This window comes from Ciona robusta, chromosome 9 (genome assembly GCF_009617815.1).
Source record: "Ciona robusta chromosome 9, ASM961781v2".
Lineage (NCBI taxonomy): Eukaryota > Metazoa > Chordata > Ascidiacea > Phlebobranchia > Cionidae > Ciona > Ciona robusta.
Window position 1 is genome coordinate 5,025,756 of NC_143243.1, and position 24,112 is coordinate 5,049,867.

The following is a 24,112-nucleotide window of genomic DNA, read 5'->3' on the forward strand; positions in this document are numbered from 1 at the left end:
AACACGCTTACAGTTAAAAACATATTAACATTTTGTTGGAAAAAAATAAGTGTGGCCGCTGCACCTAGCAGACAGATGAGCCATTTATGTTTATTTATTATCAAGTTAAACTTCTAGTGAAAACAATTTGTTTCTACAATTAATTAGGAACCACTTTTCTGTTAAGTGTTATGACCACAAACGTTCACAATTATAGCGATATAACTTTTCCCACACTACACAACTGACATTACTTATATAATTCAATACCCAGAGACCCATCTTCACCCCTAATTGGGAAGTGACCCCCACCCATATAACGGTTGAAGCCCCAACCCTAAGCGGGGTCCCCGAAGCTACGAAAGTGAAAATCATCAACAAGTCTCATGCCTCCATGTTGTTTGATATAATATGGCCCGGTCATTACATCACAATCACCCCAAACCGGGGCAAAGTGGAACCCGAGTAAGTCAATATTTTACAAATAATTAGTTACTATTTTATTTTTATTTTTTTTCGGGATTTTAGAAATTGTTTTTCAACCTTTTTTCCAAATCTAGTATTTCCATTTTATAAATTGAGTTTTTAAAAAAAATTTTTTAAACATTTTTAAATTGCGGTTTTACGGGTTTTTCTTAAATGTAATAATAGGATCTTGTGCTACCAAATACATAACAGCAAAAAATCCAACCAATTGCATAATACAAAAGTAGTGACAGCTAAAATAAAGTATGGTAGAGTAAGATGAGACACATTTAGCACATAATATCTAAATATCCTGATCGTGTTTTAAACAATTAACAACAGTCTATGGGAGTCGTGAGGATAACATTTTATAATTCTTTGAATTTTCCACATGGGACAAGAAAATGAAATGAAAAAGTGTCCCATCTTCCCCCATTCTACTATATATACATATTATTTATTAATAAATTGTTATGATTGACAGGTCATTTATTGACAAACTTTTATTTGATTGACAGGTCATTTATTAATAAATTTTTATTTGATTGACAGGTCATTTATTGATAAATTTTTATTTGATTGACAGGTCAGTGATGATACTTCTTGTCTCGGCAAATCCTTCGTTATCCTCGCAACTCTCTCTACTGCCATGGTGTGGCCAAGCTATGGTGGTGTCACCTAGTGGTGACGAGTCGTGCGTGATTCATATTCAGATAAAATCTCCCGAGTCACCGTTAACCTCATTGTCAAGCTGTGACTCAGCATCGTCGGATAATTTGGTTCCCATAGAAACACCATGCGTACGACTCAAAAATAACGTCATTGAATTTGCTGATGTCATCAGTGGGAATAGCTCAAGTGAGATTTTTTTTTAAATTGTTATGTTATAATAAATAAATGGTAAAACTTTTTATTTATAGTAGCTTGGGGTAACATGGTACATGTTTTAAGATTTTTATGTTATAATAAAAAAAATTTTAATTATAGTAGGTTGGGGTAAGATGGTACATGCAGCCAGCGCGAGACAGGCATTATATAAAAAAAATCTGTTTTTTCTTTATAAATAAGGCCAAAACTTCAGTTAACAAAGCCAAAGAAAATTTTGAAATTTATTTATAATAATGAAATTATATTTTATACAAATATGAATAAGATTCAATAAGTTTTACGTAATTTTTTAAGAATCTATTCTCGAGTTTCGTAATATGAGTAAGAGTGACGTCAAGTGGTCAATAACATCGTTTGCTCCAGCTTATGTAAAAAATACTGACTCATCAGGTGAGTCAGCAAGTTTATTGTTATTTCTATTTTTAAAATAACTATCTTTTAACATTTCTACTTTTTTATTAACCATTTTTTAACATTTCTATTTTTAAATTAAAATTTACCATCTTTAGAAATTTCTATTTTTAATTAACCATCTTTTTTCCATTTTCGAATTATTTTTTTTTACCACTGTGATGTCATAATCAAAGGTGATGTTTTCCGTTCCACATACGCTGTGTTTGTTTTCTCGCAAACATCTGGCCAGTTGGAGGTTGGGGCTCGGGTTCAAATCCCTGTAACATTCAACCCAATGCATGGAGGGTTGTATTCGCAACACTGGGAGTTAAAGGTAGGTTGGTTCAGTCAATAGGCGGAAAACTTTTAAAACATAAGGGGATGCCGAAACGTTTGTCGCATTTTATTTTTGAGAGATTTTTTTTGAAATTGTATATCCTAAAAAAGGTGTAGCGACCACGCTTATTTTCTTCAAATTAAATGTAAATAAGTTTTTATCTGTAAGCGTGTTTTAACAACTGTTGTTTTGTCGTCCCATAATTTATTTTTTTTGTTAGTTTTTTTTTAGGTAGGTATATCCTCAAAAAGGTGTAGCGACCACGCTTATTTTCTTCAAATTAAATGTAAATATGTTTTTAACTGTAAGCGTGTTTTAACAAGTGTTGTTTTGTCGCTATATCCTGTCTTTTCGTTTAAAATATTTCTAAATCTTCACTACCGTAATCAAATAAAGTGACAAATAGTTATTGTTCATAAATCCTGTTACAATCTCTGAAACAGCTCTTTTAAATAAAACATAATATTTTAATGTATCTGCTCAATAGTTTTTTGTTAACTTTTAAGTATGATGTAATTAATTACTGTTTCAGGGTACTTTCTTATACATTTCAATTTTTGCTATTTTATTTTAATTTTTATATTTTCAGTATCACTTTGTATCAGATGCGAGTGGACTGTCCTTACAACAAGATAAGTTTCAGCTTAATGGAAAGGTGACGCACTTGTGTGAAAAATTGGTACTAACATGTAAAAACGTATATTATTTTATAAACATGAAAAACTTATAATATTTTATAAAAAACATAAAAAAAAATTATATTAATTTATAAACGTGTGAAAAATTTGTTTTATCTTATAAACATGTGAAAAACTTATATATTAGCTTATAAACACAACTCATTACAGGCAGTGAAACAAATAGAAAAAGGAAATAGTTTGTCTCCTAAATTGTGTCGGTGAGTTCCTATGTTTTTATTTTATTGAAGATTGTGGTTAGTGCAAATACTTCTAGCCCAGAGGTTACCGGTTCGAGGCTTGGCGCTGCTAGCATTATTGGCGAATTTTTCCTTGTGCAAGACACCTTGTTACATACATGGTAACTTGTAAGCTGGCATGACGTGTGTAAAACAATCACCCATGTTAATAAGTAATTACTGTTATAATTAGGGTAATGGAGCAATCCTTGCTTGAATTCCAGGACCGGACCTTGCCCACATAGAATACTGTTCTATTCTCCTGCAAGCAAGGATAAATAGCATTAATATAATTATTGGATTTAAAGGAATGTGAATGTAACTTACTTTATTCTCGTGTGGCCGGAAAACGACACCTCGTGCCCACTAACGAGTTACCGTGTATATTACTTTGTGGGTGATTAAGGGAATAAACCTTCTAAATGTTGTTACAGTGGTGATATTTACATTTCGAAGGAATCGTTTCAGTTTCCTTCTGTTAAAGTTGGAGAATCAAAAACAATTAAAATTCCTGTGAAAAATAAAGGAAAGTCAGCTCATACTGTAAGTGTTTTGGTTAATCTACTTCTAACAATTTTTTTTTGTTTTTTTTTAATTTGTAATGCTAGCTATATGAATATGTAATACAGTATACATATACATATATATGTAATGCAGCTTTTTGCAAATTGTTTTTAATCTGACATTTCCTAGTTTTTCAGGTCATTTTTATCATACATGCTTTAATAATATTTTTAAGCTCATTAATTCTATTGTTGTTTTGTCATAATATAACAGGTGAAATTCATGAATCTGCGGCAGCCATTTTACATCACACATCAGAAACACACGATCAGGTAGTTTGTTAGTATTAACATGAAAATCACATTCACCTAATTTCAAAACTAAAATGAAATCAAAAAAACATCTTTCCCATTCACCTAAACTTTAATACTGACATCATATTTTTAGTTTTACAAACATTTTTGTCTGTATTAGAAGTTTAATTTAATTAAAATAAATGGCTTGTTTGTCGGCTAGGAGTAACAGCCACACTTATTTTGTTTTAAATATATAAGTTTTTTACTGTAAGCATGTTTTGACAACTGTTGTTTTGTCGCTATATCCTGTATTTTCTTTAAAAATTTCTAAATCTTCGCTACTGTAATCAAATAAAGAGACAAATAGTTATTGTTAATAAATCCTGTTACAATCTCTGAAACAGGTCTTTTAAATAAAACATAATATTTCAATGTATCTGCTCAATAGTTTTTTTTTAACTTTTAAGTATGATCTAATTAATTACTGAAAGTTATTATTATTACCCCTTTAAAAAGTCCTATTATTACATCACAGAGCAATGCATTGTGCTAATTTACCCGTTACTTTCAAACCAACCAATCATGGATCTTATACGGGAACTCTTGTCGTCCAATCGGAAGCTGCTGGTTCAATTCAAATAAATATATCTGGTAGCACTGCTTAGTGATGCCACAAAAGCATCCACGAAATGCAATAGTTGTTTATAGTTTTGTTTAATATGTTTTCTATGAAATATAATTATCTGCATAATAATGTGTGTTTGTTACCAAGGATGTGTTGTTGCGGCACCAGTCGCAAAAAGGTCTTGTCCGGCGCCGTGGCGTAGTGGTTAGCGCGCCTGCCTGTAACACTTAGGTAATGGGTTCAAGGCTCGTCGCTGCTACCATTGTGGGCGTATGTGTCCTTGGGCAAGACACACGACAATTGCTCCAACCCTAATGGGTTGTCCAAATTATTAGCCATACATAAAAAAAATAATCACTCACAAAGTAACATACATGGTAACTCGTAAGCTGGCACGAGGTGTTAAACCTGTGTGATAACGATTGTCGTTTTCCGGCCATGCGAGGATAAAGTAAGTTACATTCATTCATTCAAATGGGCTTTCCGGGTGATGGAGTAATGGGCCAAATGTAGCCCAAATCCCAGGTCCTTGACAAGGACCTCACTCATGAAATATAAAAAAAATATCAAGTGAAAACGTCAATGCAGTGGTCTTACGAAGATTTCTTGGGACATCACAAACTAGAAAGGTATTTTGAAAGAATATTTTTTTGGTGCTATTGGTTTTTTTATCTACGGTATATCATGTATTATGTTGTATATATCTTCTAAATAGGCCTTGCCAAGATTTTTTTGAACCCCTAACTAGAAGTGTATTTTGGAATAATATTTTTTTGGTGTTATTGCCTTATTATTCACAGTATATCCTGTATTATGACATCAGAATTACCTGTTGGCTTGCAGTCTTATAGCTCTATGTTATATCTGGATATCTCGAACATTTTTGAGATTTTTACACTGGATAAAAACAGAGTCAAAGAAACACCGAGTAGTCCAACTGCCGCCATCTTGTTTCCAAAATCGAGCAAACTTATAATTGAACACACTTTAAGTTTCGATTTAAAAAATAACTACACGCGAGGCACTTTTGGGCTGTTATGTAAAATGGGCGCCATGGCAAAGTGGTTATAGCTCGCCTGCCTCTATAGGTAAAATTTGACAGGTTCGAGGTTCGGCGGTGCTATTACTGTAGGCGTGCTGGTCCTCGGACAACGAAATTAACTACAATTGCTTCAACTCAGTGGTCCCTTATGAGTTGTCTTAATTTTTAGCTATATAGGCTACAGTGCGAGAATGGCCCCCAAAATGTCACCCACAAAGTTACATACGTGGTAACTCGTAAGCGGGTGCTGAGTGTGAGAAACAGACCATCCGCGTTATAACGACTGTCGTTGCCCCATCACACGAGAATAAAAAAGGTATAGTAGAGTGTGGCAAGCTGGGACTCGGGGTAAAATGGGATATCGTTTTTAAACCCACATTTAAAGAAAGGCGATAAAAAAGTTACAGTATTATGTTCTCAAGTGTCCCTTCATATACCCCACCCTACTATACATTTATTCATTCATCTTGTTAATATTGTGCCCGGAACATATTTAACAGTGGTATAGCATTATGAATTATTCTGGATTCCGGTACTATTTGTGTCTGTCTTCTGTCCAATTTGGGGTAATTGATCTGTTAAGTATCAATATTAAACAATTTCACTCCACTTCTGCTTGGTTGTTTCGGCAACGTGTAAAATGTTTGTTAGTGATTACAGGTTGGTATTGTATAATTAACTGAGTCAATAGGCCAAAGTGCTGCTACACAATTCAGTCTTTTTGTTAGTTGAGAGCACTTAAGATTTTTGCTCACGAAGAAAAATTCAGGGAAAAGAGAACCAGACTGTCGAGGTTTATAATACGAAACGCATAGAAAAGCACGTGGCACAGATGAATTTAAAATTGAAGGGAGTTTGCAGTTACCGAATTATATTCGCTACAAATCCTGTTATCACAGACATTTAAGTCATTTTGTTTTTCATTGAGCCGACTTTGTTTTAACGTATCTTATTGCGAAATGCCCATAAATTGTACCCCAGTATATGTGATTTGCTGTTACTGGCTTTAATACTGTATAATGCTAATGTAAATATTTTTAAAACCACTTTTTAAAGCGTAAACTAAATTCTAAAACCAACCACCATCGAAGTTTGTTAATTTTTATTTCGGTTAACTTCGGATTTCCGAAGTTTTCCGACATGGTCGATTGAACAAATCAAGTTTAGAGACGATTCGAACAGAACCAAGGAGAAGATCAGAAAGGTTTCTTCAAAAACAAAACTAATTATGTAAGGTCGCTTTTGCATTCCATTCATTCCGCTCTCTATTTCAGTGCACTCTTTACAGGCCTGTCTGATTTTTCTTCAGCACTCAATGTATATATTAGGTGTGTGCTAGATTTGAGCTGCAAATGTGAGGTAGTATAAAAACACTGGAATTTAGCGATGGCCGATTCAGATAATTCTCAGCATTCTAGTTTTGATGAAGGTGACGAGAAACGAGAAGTGAAGTAAGAATATAATGTTTTAATGCAATTTGTATTTTCTTACGATTTTGTCTGATTACATTTTAACTTGTTCTAATTAACTCAAGCTTTGTTTTCATGTTGGGTAATAACATTATATACACTTTTTTATTTAACACTTTCGTAAGATATATATGGTTTTTACCTGAGCTTACTGTAAAATTGTCGTTGGGTTGCTGATTCCTTTGTTCCCGTTGTGTTAATTAATTTTGTGTTGGGTACCAGGGTAGCACGTAGCAGCATAGGATATTATCTTAAACGACTAGTCTGCGGAATATAGCACTTCCTGACGAGATCACGCACGTGCAAGACGGTTATTTTTCGCGTGCGCGCGTGCTATCACCAAAAATCTGCATGCAAAACATGTACATTTCAAGCCATGTTAAAAAATCTTAATTTAACACCCATATTTATTTGTTGGTGTAATTAACACAACTTTGCAGACTGGCACAAAGAGATAAATATGTTTCGTTTGATGGGTCCTAGACATTTTTAAGTGATACTTTCAAATATTTTAAAATGATTGTATCTTTTAAATTATCTGGTTGTTTCCGATCTTTGTTCAATTTTGATATATAAATAACATTTTTTAGCAGGCTAGGAGGGTGGGTTGTCCTTTCTCACACCAAGTACCCCATTGTTTTTTAATAACCTCACTTACTCTATATATATATATATATAGCCTATATTATATATAATCTTATTGATTAAAGAGACTTTTGTTATGTTTGCAACTTATTTAATTGGGGCAATGTTTATTAGCCAATCAATGATAGAAAACACAAACTGTACGCTAAGAAATATATATATATATATATATATAATATATAATATAGAATTTCTGCAAGAGTGAAATTTTACTTAATACCTTATTCTGCAAACAGCACAATAGTTACATAGCTAGATGAAATGTTCACATGGAAACACAAAAAAAAAGTATACAATATGTGCAAAATATAATTTGACTCCATATTCTGCAAAAAGCACAATAGTTACATAGCTGAATGATCACATAAAAACAAAAAGTATATGCTAAGAAATAATTATACAATTTGTGCAAAAGTAAAATTTTACTTCATATTCTGCAAAAATTACAATAGTTACATAGCTGAATGATTACATAAAAACACAAAGTGTATATATGCTAGAAATAATTATACAATTTGTGCAAAAGTAAATTTTTACTTCATATTCTGCAAAAATCACAATAGTTACATAGCTGAATGATCACACAGGTTGGATAGGTAGCATTAGTTAAATAAACATTCAATATTTGTTGTATGCGTATTGGGTTTGGTCCTTTACCTATTGTTAAAATCTTATTTTGTTTATTTTACATGGAAGGAAATTAACATATACTTTTATTTGCTAAACACATTTGAATTATTTGCGTATTTATTATTACTAATTGTATGTACACACAACTTGAGTGTGTAATTAAACGATTTCGTTGTTAACTTTCTAAAACTAACAATGGGAAAATGTCTTGAAATACAGAAACATTGTGTATTTGTGTTATTAATTACATATCTTCCAACTAAATGTAAATCTGTTTTTAGCTATAAGCAGGTTTTAACAACTGTTGTTTTGTTGCTATATCCTGTCTTTACGTTTAAATTATATTTAATTCTATACCTTGTGCCAGATTACGGGTTACTATGTATCTATGTTACTTTGTTGGTGATAATTTTTTTAGTCAGCATAAATGAATACATTCAATAACAATTAAAAAGCTTAATAAAGTACCAATAAGCAACCTAACCAAATCAAATGTACTTTTAGGTCACTCACAAGTCACAACCTAGGGGTTATGAAACACTAACCTATCCAGTATGCAGTATCGTATTACTGGTGTCTACAGTGTCAGGTTAAACATTGAATTAATGGACAAATAAAAAGTTTAAAACAATAAATCAATGCGAAAGCTTACCTAAAAAAGGACATAAGCACAATAGAATATTTAAATTTATGTTTAATTATAAAATGCCTTGCGCTGGGATAGCTCTGTAAAAAATTAAATTTTATGAATTTTAAGATCAACTTTGTGAATATACTTTTTAGACTCAGTCTGATTGGGAAATGTAATTTATTGGCCCCATCGTACTGTGTTTGAAAAAATATTTGTAAAATGTAATTAAGGTAAAAATAATGATTTGTTTGCGTTGTCTTACTGTGTGAAATACTTGTTCAGTTAAGCCAAGCCATTTAACCTGCATATTTAACAAATGTGTATGAGTCTTTTAAGATCTTTCTACCAAACTGTTGTACAGTAGGGTGGGGAAAAATGGGAAACCTTTTCAATCAGATATTTAAAACTGTTTTCTCTTAACTCTGAAAGGCGGTTGTTGATTGTTTAAAACATTATTTCGATACTTAGATTTTTCGATATTATATGCCAAAGGTGTCTTTGTCTTTGGCTCGTCTTCCCCCACTCTACTATACATATCACTGGTAAAATCATAAAAGTAGCTTAATTAACTTACCATTAACACATAGTAAAGTATATGTTAATCCATTATTCTTCAATATGATAACTTGTTAAGGTACCGACAATGTGACGACATGTTAAGCAGAAGATTGGCAGGTAACATGCCAGCTGCACTTCGGAAAAAGAAGATTGAAACAAGTTACAAACAGTTCATTACCCCAACTGGTGATCCAATGAATTATGTCAAAAAACACATGAGGTACATACACATAGTGATGTTATTTTTATAGTCTACTATCTACTGTATACTACGCAATAAAAATAACAAACAATGAAGAATTTTTGTTGTTATTGTAATTTTATGTTTTTTGATCTTTTCACATTTTTTGTTGTTGATGTAATTTCATGCTTTTTGATCTTTTTACAATACTTTGTATTTAAGACCTTTAAAATTGCGCCACTCCTGTTATAACTGCACCACCTTTTTGGGTAAGGTTTTAAATGGAGCGTAAAAGGTGGCATTGTCATACATAGGCACCAAACTTTTGAAAATGCAGGGGAGCCAGGGATAGTTAAACACCCATTCCTTTGAAACAAAATCTAAATTATTGATTATAATGTTTACTAAATAACACAGTGCAGGGAATTCCAGGGTTGGCCTGCCTACCCTGCCACCCCAGGTTTGGCGCCTATGTTGTCATATCACTACCATAGAATAGAAATGTTTCTTTGGCACAAAAGTGGGGTACTGTTATAAAGAAATCCCTATTGTACATATTATCAAGGGGTTTAATTAAACCTCCTGACTTTACTTAGAATATGAGTTTTGTTGAAACAAAACATAAATTTTAAACATGCTTTCTTTAAGGCAAAGGTGGACTACAGTTATAAAGATAACCCTACTGCTCATGTATGTTTTATCAAGAGCGTATCCCGTTTAAAACCCCTGGCTTGATTTAAAACAGCAGTTGTTCTTTAACTTTATGTATGCTTTACCCATTTAACAAAGATGCTTATCAGATTTCCCCCCAATATGTAATATGGCCCTATTTATTAAAAAAGCGAAAACAACCATTACCATACTATAAAGAATTAATAAGATAAGAGGCTATACCTTCAGATTATTAGTTAATCTGAACTAGGATAGTAACTAAGCTACAACAACTATAGTTGGCGCAATTTTTCTGTCCCGTCAACTGATGTGAATTTTAATTGGTAGCTCATTTACCCTCTAAATACGAGGATTTACACTCAGGGGTGAATTTACCCCAATTTAAAACAAGCTGACTTAAAATGTGAGTTTTTGTTGAAATCTAAAGATAAATTTACGATTTTCAGGAGCAAAAGCATGAGTGATCTTGGTGTAGATCAACAAAAACGAGAAGAACAAGACGAGCGAAACGCCCGTTATTACGAACTTCAAAAACTGAAGGAACAATTAAAAGAAGAAGAAGAATCCTGGTCTTCTGTAAATAATTTAATACATTTTACTTGAGTTTTTAACTGTTTAAACTAGATTAATCCATTTATTCATTTAGTTAAAACGCCCTGGAATGTACTTTTTTTAATTCAATCATGTTTTGTAGTTTTTTGTAAAATATATATAATAATATATATATATATATATATATATATATAATATATAATATTTATTTATTTATTTCAATTTTTAAATGTTTAAATTGGATGTGATTTAATTTGATTTACTTTACTCTAGTTTTTAAGTTAGTTTAATTCTCCATTTTCTTATTTAGTTAAAACGCTCTAGACTTATTTTGTTAACTTTCAACCTATGTAAATTCTAAATGTTTAAATTGGATATGAGTTGGGACCTATTTTTATATACTGGTACAGTACCATTGTAATTGTCCACCAGTCACCACTACCAGTCACTGTCAAATGTTGTTGAAACTGCATTAGTTCAACTAGGGCATGGTATTACCATGTTTCTGTATATATTTTAATTATATATTTCACCATAGTAGGACTTTAAGCTAGATAAACTCTAAATGTACAAATTGGGTGCCAGTTTTTAGGACCTATTCTTATATACCATACAGTACCAGTTACTGTTTGATAAAACTGCAATAGGTTAACTTGCGCATGGTGTTGCCATGTTTGCAATAGAATATTGTTGATAACGCTGTTCAATATCAGAAAGTTAGTCACTGATTAGTTTTGGCAACGTCAGGTTGCGTGTTGCTCAAACAAGAGGTCTTTTTTATCTTTTACGCAATTGGAATATTGTTCTATCAACAGTGTATATACTAACTATGGTACTGTCGTCTGTGGGGTAATTTGGGACACCTTTGGCACATAAAATCCAAGTATCCTGATCGCGTTTTAAACAATTAACAACGGTCTATGGGAGCCGTGTGAATACGGTTTTATAATTCTTTAAATGTTCGTTGTTTACTACCAAATGGGACAAGTTAATGGAATAAAAAGGTGTCCCGTCTTTCCCCACCCTACTATAACTCAACAACCTAAGACATTGGAATTATATTTTTTTCATTAATTTTCATATTTATGGAGTAGTACTTTAAACCAAAATCACCTAATAATGGATATATTATACTTCGTAGCCTACATAATTCATGACCAAATTTAAAGTAATGTGAAATTTGTTTCAGAAAAATTGCCAGGGGGGTAATGAAACATTATAATGTTTTATTTAAAAAAGTTAGAATGTTTTATTTATAAAAAAATGGCCATAGTGTTTGGTTACTATATTGGCCCAAAAATATATATATCAAATATTTCAATATTCATTCATATAAGGTATAGCTATATAATAAAACCCCCAATATGTATGTATTTATTTGAAACATATTTCTTTTTACACCAAGCATTTGTTCAGAATCGGTAAAGAAATATGCTTATTTAAATTCTTTTGTTAGTGGCAGATTTTTGGTATTATTTTGTGAAAACAGTCCCAATTTACCGTGAAATCATAAGAAATATATATATTTGTTTGGAACGTATTTCTTTTTACACCAAGCTTTTGTTCAGAATCTTCAAAGTTGGAAATCGAGAAGAAGAAGCGCGACCATTGATGCGAGGAAAAGAAAAGAAGATCGGGAGATCATTGAACAAGAGAGCACGAACAAATCTCGAAGAAAACCAAAAACTTACAAGGAGATGCTTGAACAAAAGTATGTGTCCTATCCGTGTTTATTAATTGCTTCATTCTTTTTTACTGATTAAGTTTAAATTTATTTATTTAACACTCTAATTTAGACTATCATACATGATTTACATTTGTTATGATTTTTTTATAAATTTAGCAAAATAAACAAAGCACAATAATTTTAAGATAAAAAAAATTAAATTAGATTATTTAAAAATTACTTTTATCTTGATTTTTTATAGTTTGATGTAGAACGGAACACTTTTAAATGCTTACATAAATATTCAATAATATTTACTTCTTTTTTTTTCTTGTTCAGAAAATACCGAGATTCCGCTTTCTTTGATGACAGCGACAACCTTGTTGCTGTGATCCCTCCAAACAATGCTATCAGCAAACCAAGTGAAACTAAATCATATTCAACATACAAAAAATCCACCACACCAACGATACCTTCACAATCCCCCCCTACAACTACGTATTTATCAAAAGTTGAAGCCGTGATCAAGCCAGTTCAGTCAAACCCATCAAGTACTGCAGTCAACACAAGCCCTCCTCAACAAAACACATACAACAGATACTCAAGCGTCAAATCTTTCACTTTACCGAAGAAAAATGTTGAAAATAAGTTTCCCGCCAAAACCGATTCTGTCCCTAAAATGACAGATTCTGTTCCTAAAACGACGGTTGTTATGCGTAATAAACCAGCTGCTGCAAATAGTTATAACAAGTAAGTGCCATTGTACATTGATATATAAAAGCATTGTGTAATGTATTTTTATGGAAGTTATGCGAATCCAGTAATCTGTATCTGGTTATTGTGTATGTCATAAGTATAAGTGATATTGACGGAACTGTCTGCGAATGGCGCGGTCTGATTATGAGCTTATTTTAAACACTAACAGGGATATATGTGATTTAGTTTGGTGAAACACTTTACAAAACTTTAAAAGAATAAATAGGAACACTTTAAAATATCACAATAATATATATAATATATGTACATTTTTTAAATTACAATAATTTGACATTTGGGTGACAATTATTAATTTTAATTGTTCAACTGATAAAACTCTATAAATAGAAAAGTAGAAACACTTTTTAATTGTAATAATAGTATGGCGTTTAAGTGATAACAATTAATTTTAATTATATACCTGGTAAAACTCTATAAATAAAAAGTAGGAACACTTTTTAAATTATCATAATAGTATGACGTTTAAGTGACAACTAATTAATTTGAATTATTTAATTGGTAAAACACTATAATGAATAAGTAATAACTAATAACACTTTAAACTATCACAATACCAGGAAGTTTAAACAACACTATTAGTTTAAATACTCCACCTATTAATCTGTGATTTTTTGTTTATATTGCAAACAACACGTAACATGTATTTTGTTCTTATTGTATTGCTTTTCATACACAGAGAGCGTCCAAAATCTGCTTACAGCGATTTATCGAGCTTAAGGTCTTCAACATTACCAAAGGATTATCATAGCTATTCAACTCCTAAACCATTCACCAAAAGTAATACCAGCACTTTCTCTCAACAACGAAGAACGGCGTTTGCTAACAAGCGGAATATGTGGGAAAATATAGGGAGTCAGACCAATCAACCAGTTACCACGGAACCGAAACACTTGGCCACGTTACTGCGTGATGATAATGCCCCGACAATCACGCCGCAAAACGAAGAAAAAGTAAAACCGGCTGTAGTCAACCCAGTTCGTGTTGAGCCAACACCACAACCGAAAGTACAAGCTAAAATTGAAACGCCAATTAATTTTCAGAGCAAGGATAATACTGTGTATGCGCCAAAAATATCAGTTACATCCAGTGCTGTGAGTTTATGGGCATAAATTTATATTTATTTTTAAATATTTAATCTAGTCAAGTTCTTCTCTTCAGTTTAGATATTCTTCTAATTATTTAAAATAGCGATGTTATTTTCTTCAGTTTAGATATTTTTCTAATTATTTGATTGAGTTCAGGCTCTCAATTTTTCAGCAGACCAACATTTTAACGTCATAATCTATTTTTATCACCTGGCAGACAGTTTATAATATTTATCTACTGTTGCTGGCTTCTTTGCACTAAAAACACTTTAGCCCAAAGCATCTGAAAGTTTTACTTTGACTAATTTTTTTTTTACTTTAGATAAAATAAGTTTTACTTTGCCCCAATTTTTTTTTTACTTCGGCTAAAAAAATTTTTTTGTGGCTAAATTTTTTTTTTAATTTGACCAAAATAAGTTTTACTTTGACTAAAATAATTTTATTTTTGATTACAGAAAAATAAGTCCTCCACAATCGAAGCTTTATTTGATGATATGAAGATATGTATCAACCAAAGACCACGCAGTGAAAAAGGATTTGGGTTTACTGTGCGAGGTGGAGACGATGGAAAACCAGTAATTGTTAACACGGTTACACCTGGTATGCAACAACCATTTACAAGTTTTATTATAGTAGGGTGGGGGAAGATGGGACACCTTTTCATTCCTTTTTTTTTCTCATTCAGTTTTTTTTTCATTCTATTTTTTTAACCATTCAGAAGTTTTATTATAGCAGGGTGGCCGGTGGGGGAAGATGGGACACCTTTTCATTCACTTTTTTTTCTCATTCAGTTTTTTTTTCATTCTATTTTTTTACCCAATCAGAAGTTTTAATATAGTAGGGTGGGGGGAAGATGGGACTGCTTTTCATTCTATTTTCTTTTCCCATTTGGTGGTAAACAAAGAACATTCAAGAATTGTAAAACCGTATCCTCACTACTTCCATAGCCCGTTTTGTTAATTGTTTAAAACACGTTCAGGATGTTTGCATATTATGTGCTCATCAAGGTGTCCCGTCTTCCTATACTTCTTATAATGTAACAATATTCAATGAAAAAATATTTCATTTTATTCTATGTGGGTGAGGTCCTTGTCAAGGACCATTAGGCCAGATTTGGCTCATTACCCCAACGTGCAGAGTACTTATATAGGCTACATGCTTTAGGCGATCAGTGTAACTCCGTAGTCTAGCTATTCTTGCATGTTATTAATTTATAAATATGACTTTGAATTACATTCCAGCACCGAACATTATTTTAGCGTGTACAAACATACCAAAAAACTTCAACAATTTTACTTTTAAAAGTTTTTGACAATTTTTTTTTTTTAAATACAATTTTACTTTTCTAAGTTTTTGACAATTTTATTAAAAAAAAACATACTAAAAAGCTTTGACAATTCTACTTTCAAATTTAGTACTATTTATCTGTTGAGGTCAATTTTACTTTTAAAAGTTTTTGACAATTTTTTTTTTTTTTAAATACAATTTTACTTTTAAAAGTTTTTGACAATTTTATTAAAAAAAAACATACTAAAAAGCTTTGACAATTCTACTTTCAAATTTAGTACTATTTATCTGTTGAGGTCTTAACAATTATAAATCTAATAGCACATACTGTATGACGGTTGTCTTTAATGCACACAGAATATTTATGCACGCTGTAGTTTAAATTCGGTAAAACTATAATCAAGCAGTGGCGCAGCCAGGGGGGTTTAGGGTGTCGCGACCCCCCTTTTAAACCAAAATAATTATATATATATATAATTTAAAAAAATTTTTTTTGATTAAACCCCCCCCCAATAATTTAAAACATTATACATATATATAATATATGTATATATTTAAAAGAAAGAATTATATTTTTTTATATTTAATGTTAGATACCAAATAAAAATCTTTTTTTTTTTAAATCTGATTTTTTTTTATATCTAATTTAAAATCATTTTGTGTCGTATGTTTTAGGTGGTGCTGCCAGTGTGTGTCAGCTATGCATCGGAGATGAAATTCTTGCGATTAATGATGTTCGTCTGTCATCAACACTAACACAAGATGAAATTGTTCAACTTATAGTTGATAGCGTAATCACTGGAAATCTGGGCCTTGATATCAGAAGATATGGAAAATCGAAAAAATGTAAATTTTTGTTTAGTATTTTTCCAAAAACCATGCATGATGTTGTATATATATATTAGTATTGTTGCTATTTCTTTAATGTAACAAAATAATTTTTTAATAAAACTATATATACCTACTTTAATAATTCGGAATTTTTGTAAATTTTGCTTATGAAAATTCGACTTTTCACACACAATTTTTACAAATAAATAATTTAAAAAAAAACACATACAAGGTACTGTATGGTATTTTTTTTTTTTAAATTAAAACACTTTATATGTATGGCTACACTCTGAATATTTCACACATGAATAATTTAATTGCCAGGTTTTATTGTTAAACTGAAATTTTTTTTTTTTAAAGATATATATAATTTTTACAATTAAAAGAAACTTCATATGTCTACACACTAAACATAGTTTACACATTGATTGATAGTTTAACGCAAAATGTTTTTTTAATTTGTTTTTATTTTTGTGCGATTAATTTTTACAATTAAAACACTTCATATGATTGCATACTAAATATAATTCACACATGTACAGTTTAACACAAAAATATTTTTAATATTTTTTATATATATTTCAGCGAATCCGTTGCGTTTGTCGGGAACGAAAGTCGTCATGACTTCGGGAGGTTTCGTTCAAGTTCGCTCCGACAAAGGAAAGGAACTCGTCGTTTCTGCAAACCCAAAGAATAATATGAATGAAGAACCCATGGTGTGTATTCTTGTGGGGTAAATTGGGGTAATGGGCCAAACCTGGTCTAAATCTCAGGACCCATGGCGTGCCACGCTGGGACCACACCCACATAGAATTTGTTGGGGTAAAGTGCCTATCCTGGCCTAAATCCCAGGGCCAATGACAGGCCTAGCTGCGGGACCTCACCCACATAAAATATATTGGGGTAATGGGCCTATCCTGGCCTAAATCCCAAGACCTATGGCGTGCCACGCTGTGGGATCTCACCCACATAGAATAGTTTTCTTGTTGTATCTGGATAAATTAGGATAAGGGGCCAATCCTGTTATAAAACCCTCACCCACATGGAATAAAATCTAGATAAATCAAAGCATTAATTTAATCCTGATCGAGACTAGATGCTATTGGAGACTATTGCTCTTGTTTTTTCTTTTTTCTCTTGTTTTTTCTTTTTTTTTTTACCCTTAAAAGTTTAAAATTTTGTGGATTAAAATTTGTATTTTCAGACCAAACCAGCGCAAGAAAAGTTTGAAAATGTCAAAATAGAAGTTTCACCGCCGCTACCACCTCCACCCCCACCACTAGCCCGCCCCACACAATATATTCCACCGTCAACTTCAAAGCAAAACAATGGTGTTTCACCACGGTAGGCTTACTTTATGCTTAAAAACTTATTTGTTCAATATTTTTATAACAATCTGTTTTTTTGTGCACGACTTTTAGATTTTAGTTTTTGTTCAATGTTTCCATAATTATTAATTTGGTGTAGGTTTTTAGTTTTTGTTCAACATTTTTCTAATTTTCTGGTTTAAACCTCAGAAGGATTTTCCATAAATATTTGGTTTCAAACTTTTGTTTTTGTTCAAGATTTCCACAATTTTCTGGTTTAGTGGAATTTTTGTATTAAAATTGTCGTAACAGCAGAAGGGATAACAGGAACAAAATGTAAAATTTAGGCTTACTTTATGCTTTAAGACTTTAATTTTTGTTCAATATTTTCATAATTATCTGTTTTTTTTTTGTGCAAGGCTTTTAGATTTTAATTTTTGTTCGATATTTTCGTAATTATCTGGTTTACATCTTTAGTTTTTGTTTAATATCTCCACAATTGTTAATTTGGTGTAGGTTTTTAGTTTTTGTTCAATATTTCTATAAAAAGACTATAATTTTCTGGTTTAGTGGGAGTATTGTATTAAAATATTGCCGTATCAGTAGAAGGGGTAACAGGAACAGGATGTAAAATTTAGGCTTACTTTATGCTTTAAGACTTTAATTTTTGTTCAATATTTTTATAATTAACTTGTTTAAAACTTTATGGGGATTTTCCATAATTATGTGGTTTCAAACTTTAGTTTTTGTTCAAGATTTCCATAATAAACTGATTTATTGTATTATTTATGAGGGTTTTTCATAATTATCTAGTTTCAAACTTTTGTTTTTGTTCAATATTTCTACAATTTTCTGGTTTAGTGGAATTTTTAAATTAAAATTGTCGTAACAGCAGAAGAAATAACAAAAACTGCCAGTAAAATATTCATAACGTTTAAATAACCTTTGGGTGGAATATTTTCTATTTTCCCATATTAAGACACAGTAAACAGATACTTGTTCAAATTAAACTAAATTTGGGTAATCATAAAAGCATTGTGTTATATAGCAATTGCAGTGTTACTAAATTTATTTGCAGTAATGGGCCGATTCTGGCCTAAATCTTAGATCCCATGGCGTGCCACACTGGGGGACCTCACCCTTATAAAAATCGTTGGGGTAATGGCCCAATTCTGGACCAATTCTTAGAAACCATGGCAGGCAAGGCTGTGGGACCTCAGCCACAAAAAAATTTGTTGGGGTAATGTGCCAATTCTGGCCCAATTCTTAGAACCCATGACGTTCCAGGGACCTCACCCACATAGAATAGAATACTAAATTTGTATGCAAAACTACTGTAATTTTATCAATGTGTTTTTAATATTTTATTATCACAGCACAAGTGCTTCAAGTTCATTGAACAGAACAGCAAGGATGCCAACAAAATTTCAAGGTATTTTATTTAAACTGTTTGCTTAAATTCTTCATTGAATTATGAATAAACTTAAATGTGTCTAAAATATTTCCTTTAACAGAAACACCAAGTGTGGAAATTGATGGCCTTCTTAATAAAACTAAGGTAACATCATAAAAAAATACTAAATTTATAATTCATTATGGTAAAAAAACTTACATTTTAATTTATTTAAACCGTAGATGTATAAACCATTATAGTAAAAAAATACATTTAATTTTTTCAGTAAATATGTAACCCAATATGGTAAAAAAACTTCTATACAGTGTTTTTTTATTAAATGCATAATCCATTATGTAAAAAAGCTTACATTTATTATTTTTTCAACTGTAAATTTATAATCATTAAAAAAAAACAACTTAAATTTAATTTTATTTAAAGAACACAAATCATTCTAATATCCCACCCGCGCCTGTGGTGTATAATGGAAACATGAATCAACCAAGTCAGCTTAAAAGCCAGGTTGGTGGTTCATATTTGGATTAAACTGAATAAATGAATGTAACTTACTTTATCCTCGCGTGGCAGGAAAATGCAGTCGTAATAACACGGGTGTCCTGTTTCATACACCTCGTGCCAGCTTACGAGTTACCAGTTACCATGTGTTTTACTTTGTAATTGATTGTTTTTTAGTGGATTTTTTCTTTTTTTTTATGTTTGGTTGATATTTGGACAACCCATTAGTGAATAGCTGGGTTGAAGCAATTGCCATTAAGTGTCTTGTCCAAGGACACATACGCCCGCAATGGTAGCAGCGACGAGCCTTGAACCCATTCCCTTTGGGTTACAGCAGGCATGCTAACCACTCTGCCACGGCGTCGGCTAATTTATATATATTTAAGGGAATCTATTACACTAAAATAATTATTTTAGAACATGTATTTTGTGCTAATGTTAGAATAAAGTTTTAATTAATTTGCATTAGTTTAGAAGTAATGCAAAGACTGTCTGAAAAAAATGACAAAAATGTTTTTTTTTTTCTAGTTGTTGAAAGAAAGCCAAACCTTGGACGAACAAGAAGCAAAACTTCAAGAGGAAAAAAGGAAGAGAATCGCTGAAGCAAAACTGGAAGATGCAAGATTGGAAGAAGAGCTATTGTAAGTTGAAATTCAATTACTGATTAGGAGTAAATTTTTAACTAAAATAATTTTCCTTCAATTTAAAATATTTAGAAAAAATTGTAAATTATTCGGAAAATTGAAAATGTCTAGAAAACTGAAATTGTTTAGAAAAACTGAAAATTATTTTAAAAAATTAAAAATGTTTAAAAAAGTTGAAAATTATCTAGAAATAATGAAAATTATTTAAGAAATAAAAAAAGGTTTAGAAAAATTAAAAATTATTCAAAAAAGTTAAAAATTATTTTAAAAATTGTCAATTATATATTTGAAAAATTGAAAATTATTTAGAAAAATTGAGAATTACAAATTGGAACAACAAAAAAGAAGGGAAGAAGAGAAACAGAAATTGGTGGAGGATAAACCATTTAAGTAAGTGTGTATGAGAATGAATTGTTGTTAAAATTTTTATTTTGTTTAACATATAGTACTGTGGAGGAAGATGGGACACCTTTAGCGCATAATACCCAAATATCATGATCGTGTTTCAAACAATTAACAACAGTCTTTTGGAGTCGTGAGGATACAGTTCTAAATTTTTTGATTTTTTTGTTTACTACCAAATGGGACGAGAAAATAGATTGAAAAGGCGTCCCATCTACCCCTACCCTACTATATATTAATATCATACAAGATTTGTACATACGTTGCAGAAACGTTTTAGTAGTTCGTGCTTGGCTTTTGACATTCTGTTAATTCTGCTAGCAGGCATAAAGTAAATAATTGTTTAGTGGCTCATCTGGTATAAAAACGTAGTGTTTTTATCAAATTTCGTCCTCCATCTGGCAAGACTTCATCAGGGGCCCCTGAATTTTATACCAGATAAGCTGCTAAAAGAGCTTTTAATTCGATAAAGTTAAAAATTTAATTTGTTTCTTAGCTTTGGTGAAAATCATATTAAATAACTTGCTTATCTACATAGAAATATTATGTCATATTTATTCCTTGTATATTTATTACAGTTTGCATTTTTTTAGCGTTAGTAAAAATGAGATTAAATAGCTTCTAGAATTATGTTACATTCCTTCTTGCTTGTAAATTCCATTATTGTTACAATTTGCAGTTTTATGGTATTTGCTAAAAATGGGATTAAATAACTTACATATCTATCGAGAATTCTGTCGTTTATATTCTTTTTTTATTATATTTATTTCTTGAATATTGTTACAGTTTGAATTTTTTAGCTTTGATCAAATTAAGATTAAATAACTTGCATCGCGATAAGGCCGATAACTTTTGTTCTTACCACTTCAATTTGTTTCTTGGCTTAAAAAAATAGGATTAAATAACTTAAATGTAGCATTATGTCATATATCTTGTATATTGCAGCCTACATGTAAGCCCAGCATCATACAGTGAGCGTGGGTTAAGTCATTGGTTGATTGAAGAAGCTGAACGCAGTAGAGTTGCTCAACAAGAAGGGAGGGCAAGATTCAACGCTTTTCAACAAACTAATGTAATTTGAAATTCTTATGCTCGAAATGTGGATTTGTTGTATTTTATTATGTTAACCACTATTATGGATAATTGCTACCTATTTTAACACCAACAAAATTAAGCAACTGGATAATTTTTATTCTAGTTATGTTATAAGTTGTGTGTGTTTCAGGTTTTTTTTCGTATTTATTTGACATTCATTCACAAGCGTAGGATATTGGTAGGCTGTTGTGCAACAACCACAAATTTGAACTTAGCAACCAAAAACTCAGATTTAGACTCCTGTGTTATTTAATTTATTTTAATACATAGTAGGGTGGGGAAAGATGAGATATGTTCTGTATCCTCACGACTCCTATAGACTGTCATTAATTGTTTAAAACATGATCAGGATATTTGGTATTATGTGCTAAAGGTGCCCCATCTTCCCCACCCGACTATATACTTTTACCACACTATGTATATCAGGGGTAACGGGCCAACCCTGGTCTACAAGCCAGTACCCCTGGTGTGCCGTATCTTAAGACCTCACCCATATAGAATAGAATATCAGGTTTCTGCATGAAGTAAACGAATAGGACATATTTGAATATATTCCAGGACCACCCCAGAGGTGTGCTTCCGGACATGGTGATACAAAGACTCACAAAACAGGCACAAAACCCTCGAAACACAAATTATTCTCATCCAAACTTGCCGGGTACACTTAAAGATTTATGGAATGATCCCAGCACACAGGCTACTCTGTTATAAGACAATCTGTATGACTTGTTATTATATAACTTCTGTATATACGCTCGCCACACTTACAGTTCCTTTCAGGTTTTCTTTTAACACTGTAATTATAGCATGTTTTTCATGAGTGCTAGATTAGTTTATATCATTTTATTATAAAAAGTTAAAAGAATTTTCTGTAATTATCCGTTTTTCACACCCATCACTTTTTAAACTAAAATTTAAAAAAAATGTGTCAAAGTACCATTTTCAGCACAAAAAAACAAGCGCGGTTCATTTTACAGAAAAATCAGCTAACACGAGGTACATTTGATCACACGCGGTGCTTTTTAATATTCTATATATGTGGCTACTAACACATAATGCCTTTAAATCCTCATTGTGCTACCTTTTCAGTATTATGTATACAAGTCTCAATGAATTTGCATTCTATGAAATACTGGTACATTCAATTTGGGGACTGGTTGCAGTTATTTGGTTGAAATGGTGTTAATTCAAACTTTCTACTGTGAAGCTGTCACAAAGTTTAAGTAAAAAAGCTATAATTTTATCGGTAAAAAAAACAATACTAAATATTTAATCGTTTTTGCCAATCCTTGTTCTTTGTCATATATTCTAAAAGTTTAAATTTTAATTTTTTTACTTTTTATCTTGTCAACAGCTATTCAAATGTTCAAATTCGATAAAAAGTAATTGAATGTGGCTACTATGTTTTGCTACTGGTCGCTATTAGTTTTGTAGTATTATGCTTGATGTAAATAGCTGAATTAAAATGTTTCAAAAAATTTTGGGTAGATCAATCGCCGTATTGAAGTGAAACGTTTAATTGTCAATATAAATAATACTCAATCAATTTTCTACCGTCATATATGTGTAGCTGTTAGAATAAAAAACATATTTAAAATTCGAGTCTTTATAAGAAACTTAAACTGTTCCTATCTGCAGAAAAATGATATTACTTTAGCTGTAAATCAAAATGTAAGTATTTATAAATTGGGTAGTTGTAGTTTTAAGTAATATACTGTAAAGCCGAATTCCGTTCTGGTGTGTTTGATATTCAAAAGCGCCATCACGGTTTCTCTTCACATCAGCAGCCAACGCTTTCAGTCAGCACGGCGGACATTGCTTCGAGTGCGCATCTGGCCTTAACGTCATAATAATACCAAGTGACGCTTCGGCGCAAACAGAGACGCAGTGACTTCGCATACATAGGAAACAAGTTTTTGGTTGTTAAAATTGAAAGAGGAAGAGACCAATTTACGATACTGTCAAATGCTAATTTTCAAAAGTAACTTACACAAACGAATACAAAACGGGTATACAAAGAAATGATTGGTGATAAACGCCGCGGTAACTAGGCTCCGTAGTTCTACTTTGAGCATGAATATTTTCATTATTTTAAGTGCGTTAAATCCCCTATGCATGTATGGTATAAAAAGCGAAGTGATCTTCAAGCCACAATTGCAGTACACGACTTACGGATGTTCCCTTGTTCACGTCACGCGTTGATAAGGATGAGTGTGTGCTGCTCACGTGTCATGCGATCCTCTCCGAACAAAAGAGAATCGCTAGAGAGAAAGGCGTCTCGTGGAAGAGGACTCGGGGTAGACGTAAACGCTGTCGGCTCCCGTAG

At 31.6% G+C, this 24,112-nt stretch overlaps 2 protein-coding genes and 2 long non-coding RNA genes across 7 annotated transcripts in view; 2 read left to right on the forward strand and 2 right to left on the reverse strand.

Annotated features, from left to right (window-relative positions):
- The window catches only part of LOC149731449 (centrosomal protein of 192 kDa-like), a 32,961-nt gene extending 28,429 nt beyond the window's left edge, over positions 1–4,532 (forward strand). For 3 of the 4 annotated variants that reach the window (XM_089884829.1, XM_089884832.1, XM_089884831.1), the window contains 9 exons: positions 254–444; positions 1,031–1,302; positions 1,627–1,722; positions 1,920–2,059; positions 2,652–2,741; positions 2,911–2,960; positions 3,413–3,521; positions 3,756–3,814; positions 4,314–4,532. In XM_089884829.1, the coding sequence (XP_089740955.1) occupies positions 254–444; positions 1,031–1,302; positions 1,627–1,722; positions 1,920–2,059; positions 2,652–2,741; positions 2,911–2,960; positions 3,413–3,521; positions 3,756–3,814; positions 4,314–4,443 (1,137 nt within the window). In that variant the 3' untranslated portion in view covers positions 4,444–4,532. The remainder of the gene's footprint in view (positions 1–253; positions 445–1,030; positions 1,303–1,626; positions 1,723–1,919; positions 2,060–2,651; positions 2,742–2,910; positions 2,961–3,412; positions 3,522–3,755; positions 3,815–4,313) is intronic. The other variant, XM_089884830.1, reaches the window with a different exon arrangement.
- LOC149731445 (uncharacterized) overlaps positions 1–24,112 on the reverse strand; it is an 81,640-nt gene that overhangs the window by 52,034 nt on the left and 5,494 nt on the right. The window lies entirely within an intron of this gene.
- LOC149731450 (uncharacterized) lies at positions 919–3,444 on the reverse strand. The gene is made up of 2 exons (XR_016385704.1): positions 3,306–3,444; positions 919–3,240 (listed from the first exon to the last, which is right to left on the reverse strand). It is a non-coding gene; the product is annotated as an uncharacterized LOC149731450 (long non-coding RNA).
- LOC149731451 (uncharacterized) lies at positions 6,688–23,383 on the forward strand. Its single transcript, XM_089884840.1, has 17 exons — positions 6,688–6,896; positions 9,455–9,598; positions 10,678–10,807; positions 12,352–12,494; positions 12,789–13,199; positions 13,903–14,317; positions 14,767–14,911; positions 16,274–16,444; positions 17,015–17,145; positions 17,634–17,773; positions 19,113–19,168; positions 19,251–19,294; positions 19,571–19,651; positions 20,174–20,286; positions 20,599–20,679; positions 21,637–21,763; positions 22,345–23,383. Exons 1-17 carry the CDS (start codon positions 6,832–6,834, stop codon positions 22,495–22,497), a joined length of 2,550 nt encoding a protein of 849 aa, XP_089740966.1. The 5' UTR covers positions 6,688–6,831; the 3' UTR covers positions 22,498–23,383.